General features: G+C 43.5%; 1 protein-coding gene across 1 annotated transcript in view; it reads right to left on the reverse strand.

Moving 5' to 3' along the window:
* The window catches only part of Cntrl (centriolin), a 73479-nt gene extending 66541 nt beyond the window's left edge, over positions 1-6938 (reverse strand). The window contains exons 1-2 of the mRNA XM_032902666.1: positions 6808-6938; positions 1678-1925 (exon numbers count right to left, since the gene is read on the reverse strand). Coding sequence (XP_032758557.1) covers positions 1678-1894 — 217 coding nt within the window. The 5' untranslated portion in view covers positions 1895-1925; positions 6808-6938. The remainder of the gene's footprint in view (positions 1-1677; positions 1926-6807) is intronic.
* Between the last annotated feature and the right edge of the window lie 386 nt (positions 6939-7324).

Here is a 7324-nt window from a genome sequence, read left to right on the forward strand (position 1 = left end):
CCAAATATAAATCATCTTTACACCATACGTAAGGCAAACTTAATCCATGCAGTATATAGATGGTACCTGGCTGGCTATAACCACAGTACCTTAATCTGTCACTTTCTATCACTTCATTACCATGATGAACACACTTAGTCTATCACTCTGGACTTGGCAATAAATGTTCCACATTTAAATATGTAATTTGTATAAACCTCTGAAGAAAAAAATAACGTTCATATTGATAAAAAAATCACTTGATCACGAGAGACGGCTCTGTGGTTAAGAGCACTGTCTGCTCCTGCAGAGGACATGGTTTGATCCCAGTACTCACATGGCAGCTCGTGAACGTCTGCCACTCCAGTGTTAGGAAGACCCTCTGGTCTCTGAGAACACCAGGCACACAAGTACCATACAGATATACATGCAGGTAAAGCACCCATATACATAAAAATAAATACATATTTTAAATTATTTGCTCAATATCCTGCAACCAATATAGTACAAATTTCAAAATTTCAACTCAAGCAGATACATTTAAAATTTTTATTTGTTTTATGTGTGTGTGTGTGTGTGTGTGTGTGTGTGTGTGTGTGTGTGTGTGTGTGCGCACATGCGCACGCTCAAGTATATACTTGTAACACAGTATGGAGATCAGAACCTAAGTTTTGGAAGTCAGTTCTTGCCTTCCACCATGGTTCCTGGAAATCAAACTCAGGCCCTCAGGCAAGGGTTTCTACTTGCACTTTTAGCCATACACAGCACTGAGGTTTGTTTCAAGCTCTATTCTTCTCTCTTGTTGCTTTATGAAATAGAAAGTATCATAACATTTTATGGACATAGGTTATCAATTTGGTAGATAAGATATTTCTTTATGGCCTCTGTAGAAAGTGCTGGCATATTGCATTTTATAAAGAGAAAATAGACTCTTGACAAACCAACATTCTGGAATAACGATCCATTCAGAAATGACCAGGGACCAATAGGCAGTAAAGCTGCACAGTAGAGTCTGAACTCCATGCTCAAAGTGTTTTAACATAAAAACGTCAGCTACTCAGTCAGCAGAGGCCGATGAGATTTCACAACCTAGCAAAGAATACAGCATTTCTGAAAACAAACTAGAATGGCAGCAAGTTATTTTTAAGAAAAAAGCTTTTAAAACATTGGTGGGACCTGTGTGTGTTCTGTAAGTGGAAGTCAATGCCACATATAAGAACATACATATAAGAAGCCAGAAGAGCCCAAGCACCACTAGTATATTTAGAGCAAATTTTTATCTTGAAAGTACTCTACTCTCAGGTGAGGAGAGATGTCCAACCTCAACTACGGTGGGTGGAAAACTTCTAGTAAGTGCTTAAAGGAACTCTCTATGAGAAATCCAACTTCCTCTCCTAGAAACTCTCTACTCCAAATCCCTTCTCATCCACCTTTACCTCATCCAGAAGCATTAGTCCCCTCTCCATTCTTTTTTCTTTTTCTTTTTCTTTTTTTTTTCTCGGAGCTGGGGACTGAACCCAGGGCCTTGCCCTTGCTAGGCAAGCGCTCTACCCCTGAGCTAAATCCCCAACCCCCCCCCCCATTCTTAAACAGTTTCTACCAATTAAAACAGCAATTCAAGTTAGTTCAGGATTCCACATTTAAGCTCAGTATTTCCCGTCTCTACTTATGTGTAAGACAAGACATTTTTAGCAATACCTTTATGTTGCTGGGACTCCAAAGGCATGGTGTTTTCATCTGTAAGCTCAGCCTGTGCAGGGCACTGTCCACCAGGATGAAAAGGCGGAGTCTCAGATCCAATTAAAGGGGACAGTGACCTAGATCGCATGCTGGACCTAAGAGATGATGGCCCAGGAAAATGAGATGACACTGGCATCTTTGCTTTGGAGAGCTTTCGTTCAGAACCTTTCTTCATTGCAAGAATAAAACCAGGTGGCCATCAAAACCTGTAAGAGTTTTCAAGCTATTTAATAAGGCTACTCCATAGCTACTGAGAGTGTTACACTCGCTCTAGAACTTTAAGATCATACTCAGTGAATGCAAAGGCCGTGAATGCAAAGGCCATGAAGACTTGCTCACACTTCTCAAAGCTTGTGGAGCAGTGTTCTCTTACCTGCTGATCACCCTCCACAGCGAAGAGACCTGGAAGGTTTGTCACTGACACAAGCTCAGCTCAGAGTGTCACTAGTAACTTCTTTTCTCAGTTTATCAGCTCAAACTTTGCACAGGTCCTTTCCATATAGGGTTGCATACAGGAACATTAGACAACCAACACTTGTAAGAAGCACTCTGTCCTCCAGAAACTGGTCTGGGACACCATGTCCTACTGATATTCTTCTGTCCTCCTGGCTACTCCATGGCCTCCTTTGCTGGTTCATGTCCCTCTACTTCCCCTGAGTGCTCATCTACGTTTGCTTTATGTTCCCTTTAAATATCACCTTGGACAGCTGATGTATATCCTGGGCTCTCAAATGTACAGCTAATTTTTACCCAAAAAAGTTCAGTGAGATAGTATATTAAGTAGTTTTCAATCCAATGACAAGTTGGTATCAGAAGAGGATATTGTAATAGAATGTTGCATACAAATCTTTACATAAATTGAATTTGGCCTGAGGTTGCTTTCCTTTGGCCGTGAGTTTCCCTGTAGCCGAATACTATCTTCACGTATAAGACTAAATCGAAAGCCCAGTTTAATATACTTCTGAACCAAATAGCTGAATCTCAACAAAGCTGTCCTTAACCACAGGGTTGCTGTGTATCAGACCATCTTCAAATAAGACAGATGCTGGCCTGCAACCAATGAGGCTGTCCCTGCAGATTCTACTTCCGTTCATAAGGGCTGTCCCAGGCTCCATTCTCAGAACCCTGGTTCACTGAGATGGCCAGCCTATGAGATAGTGTGTGCTTCTACATGCAAACTTCATGGGATTTATGGCAACTCAGGGAGGGAGCCAGGAGTTTGGAACCATCACTTAATCTTTCAATGATCCAGGTATCCACTGAATACTTTTCTAATTCTATAGGAATCATTACTTGTAAATAATAATTTACTTATCAGGGGATGTAGCATAGGACTTCATAATATCTAGTGAGGTGATTGTTAGGATTTGACAAGAATAATTCTAGATGGTTTACAATTTCAAAGTTTTGAAGAGAATACTATGATGTAGGATACAAAATAATTGAGTTGTCTAATGATATAGGATGTTTTTTAAAACAAAAATAAAAAAATTAAAAATATATCTGGAGTACATGACATATTACTCTATTTCTATAATCATAGATATGCTGAGATAGGGAAAAAAAAGGTTGGTCCTAAACTTCCCTGTTTTGATTTTAATATCTTGTTTTTATGAAAACTGTAACCTCGTGTCATCAATTAATTAATTTTATCCAGAAGTATCTTAGTTACTTTTCTATCACTGTGATAAGACACTGTAGAAGAAAGACTTTATCAAGGGCTTGCAGTTCATGATTACCATGGCAAGGAACACGGCAGCAGGCAAGCAGGCACAGTGCTAGAGCAGGGGCTGAGAGCGTACATCTTCATCCACAAGCAGAGAACTAACTGGCCCACCCCTACTGACCCTCCTCCAAAACAGCCAGAGCTCCTAATTCTTCCCAAACAGTTCAATCAGCTGGGGTCCAAATATTAAAATCCACAAGCTCATGGGGCCATTCTTGTTCAAACCACAACAAGGACTAATATATTTTATCTAAGTGTTTGCATCTTAGTTTTTCTCAGGCTCGGGCGAACTGTTCATATTTGAAGTTCGCCTTAGCATAGACTCAATCATATAACCAAGACATCATTTTCCATGAAAGAATAGTGTATGAGACACAAAAGGGCTTTTGTTATTTTAGCCACACTTTTAAAATTAAGAGCAAAAGCTTGTGATGGTGGTATATAAACAATGCTTTTTTGAGTTCAGGAAAAGCTTTTCTGACTCATGCGGTTAATTACATATTTAAGAAAAGTGAAAAGGTATAGACACATGTAGTTAGCAGTTTAAAGTAGTTGTGTGTGTGTGCACACGTGCGTGCGTGTTGGACTAAGTATACTGGAGTGAGGCAGAAGTCATTTATAGTTTTTGTGTAAGATAGGATGGTGCCCTGTAGGCCATGATGAAACATAAGATCTGCATCCCAGAAAACTCATTCAGCAATGGGTTTCGGATCAAAGGAGGAATAGGTCTTGGCTTATCCTACTGGTGTGGAACTTTGGGCAAATGAACTCATCTGTAAAATATGAACCAGTATGCATTCAGTTCTTCCAATGTGACGCATCAGTCTATCCCAGCATCTGGGCCTTGATAAACCTCTGTAATACTGAGCACTACCATTACATTTTTTTTATAGTCCGTTAGCTTTGGTGGTAGCCACCCGTTTCTTAAGGGAGAAACAGGGAGGACGTCTGACCTGGGCTGTTGTTTGCAATGGGTTGAAGTGTGACCCCAGAATGAACGGATGGAAACAACAAAAAAGAAAAGACAGGGCGGAGAGGACAAGAGTGAGGTGTCAAGAACAAAATAAAGACAAGAACACATGGAGGTTCATGTTTAAAGGCCTAGAAGATGTTCAAGAGAGGAAGAGAAAGCTTTTAGGATGTTGTGACAATTAGACTCATCTGACTAAGCTATAAGATGCTACTTACCCTACCATCCACAAACCCAGATACTTGCCCTGGTAGAACAACCCATAACACCTTTCCCCAACCCTTCAATATCCTTGTACTTTTCCTGATGCTCTCCATTCCATACCCTCTGGCTGATTTAAATATTCTCCTTAAACTTCTGAGCCCTGTCCCTATGCCCACTGTCCTTCGAGGTCTCCCTTCCAGCCATCATCGTCCTTATTGTTAAAGCCAATGTACCGCTCTGTGCTGCCTACTTCTGCCTTTTATTTTTTGACTACCATTTGAACTGTAAAGCTTTCTCCACCGAGTCTGTCCCAGTTACCAAACACTATAGTATTCTTCCTCCATTTCTCCACAGTTCCAGCACAGCCAGGATTACACAGAGAAACCCTGTCTCAAACAAACAAACAAGACTCGCAAACCCAAAACTTTCCATCCTTTTCTGTTAGCATATTTAGCCTTATTGAAGTTTTTATGATTTGAGGAACATGTTGGACTCTAAGAAAACGCAGAGCTAAGAAGGCAAGGTTTCACACCTGCACACTGGAAGAGGGCACTGACTCCCTTTATAGACAGCTCTGAGCTGCCATATGGGTGGCTGGGAGTCGAATTCAGGACCTCAGGAAAAGAAGCCATTGCTCTAACCTCCAAGCCATCTCTCCAGCCCCAGGGCTTGCCAAATTTAAATCCTTAAGATGCTATATAAAAACAGAATTATCCACCTCATTTACAAGCCATAGTTAGCAATCAAAACCTCAAATTCTAGAGCTACCTGGCCTAAATAAAACCTCCATTTTTTTCATTTACTATGTGACATAAGACAAATTACTCGCTCAGTTTTTAAGAGTGAATGCCACTTCCACGGTTTCACTGAATTCTAAGCAACTTTATTCTTATGTGGTACTTAGATCCGTGTCTGACACAGGCTGAGCACTCAAACGTGATTCGTTCCTTACATCTGAAGAAACATGATTGGGGTTGGGGATTCAGCTCAGTGGTAGAGCGCTTGGCTAGCAAGCACAAGGCCCTGGGTTCGGTCCTCAGCTCCGGAAAAAAAAAAAAAAAGAAAGAAACATGATCAAATGTGCTGATTTTTGTGTTTTGTTTTGTTTTGTTTGTTTGTTTTGTCAACTGGACACACAAACCTAGACATATCTGTGAAGAGGAGATTTTCATTGAGAAAACGTATCCATCAGACTGCACTGTAGGCAAGTGGGCATTTCCTGGAATAGTGATTGTTGAGAGAGGGCCCAGATCATTGGAGACCGTGCCACCCCTGGGCACATCCTGGGTAGTATACGAAAGTAGGCTAAGCAAGCCATGAGGAGCAAGGCAGTAAGCAGCATATCTCCACTGTTTCTTCTACAATTCCTTCCTTGAGTTCCTGTCTTGATTTTCCTCAGTGCACTGCAACCAGGGACATGTGGGTCAAATAAACCCCCCCTTCCTCCCTGAGTTGCTTCCAGTTATAATGTCTTACCACAGCAATAGAAACCTTAACTAAGACATCTAGGAAGTGGTTAAGGAACGTGCCCAGAGCACCAGTGAGATGGCTCAGTTGGTAAAGGCATTTTTATTTTTTTTTGGGGGGCGCTAACTTGATGTCCTAAGTTCTGTATCTGTAACCCATGTGAAATGGAGAAAACTGTCTCCACAAAGTTGTCCTTTGACCTCCATATGCTCACCACGGTTATGCCCCCCACCATCATGCACATACGCTTAAAAAAAAAAGAAAAAGAAAAAAGAAAAAAGGAACATGCCCAGAGTCACAAAACCGAGAGGTTAAGTTAAACAGTAGAATCAAATGTTCAGGTCAGTTTGGCTTCCATATTCACTGTTCCCTCTTTCTCAGGTATGATACTCCCTTCCATGCGACCCTCAGGACCATCTCCGTCGCAGACAGTGACACACCCCGAAACTCTTCCTCTTAGCGGGAACCTCATCCTTCCAGGCGCCGCACACCAACTTCATGACACTGCAGCGCCCAGTGCTCGACCGTGCACGCCTCTCCGCCCCTGACCTCCCCTCCCCTGCCCACTCGGCCCTCCTCCTTCCCGTCCAATCCCCTTTCCAAGCACACTCCCCCGCCCCGAATGCGTCCGGAGCCGGCCCACCTCACGCTGGGCCGGGGCCTTCCGGCCTTTGCCGCCCGCCTCCCCTGCTCGGTCCAGACGCCGAAGGACGACACTCACCGCCTCAGCACCGGAAGGAACAGCCAAGGGGGAGAGGCGATGCGGAGACGCTGGGATACTTCCCCTCAGGCGACCGGCGGCATCGCAGCCATTTTGTTGTGTTGTGCCGGTTGCCGAGAGGTCCCGCTTGGTGTGGGCGGGGCTTGTTCTCACCACGCCTCCAGCACGGAGCTAGTGGGCGGGGCGGAGGCGCTTCCCGCCACCCTTGCCGCCTCCGCGCGCGCTCAGCTTTGGGTGCGAGGTTTCTGGGTTGTGGTCAGCCTTTTGGGCGCTGAGTCTTTGAGGAGAGGTTTCCCGCTGAACCAGTGGGAGGGAAGGCTGGTCGTTCCTTTCCCTAAGGCAACAACCGGAGGGACCAGTATAGAGGTGTTCACAGCATTCTGTCTTGGGATGATGGAAGGCAGGCCTTGAGCTCTCCGGTGACTCAAAGCACACTATCCTTTACGCGACTATTTCAGAGGCAAATTGTCCTTGTTGGGAACCGATCGAGCCGGATTTGACTGCACCTAAGGATTTC

The sequence above is a fragment of the Rattus rattus genome, chromosome 5 (assembly GCF_011064425.1).
Source record: "Rattus rattus isolate New Zealand chromosome 5, Rrattus_CSIRO_v1, whole genome shotgun sequence".
Lineage (NCBI taxonomy): Eukaryota > Metazoa > Chordata > Mammalia > Rodentia > Muridae > Rattus > Rattus rattus.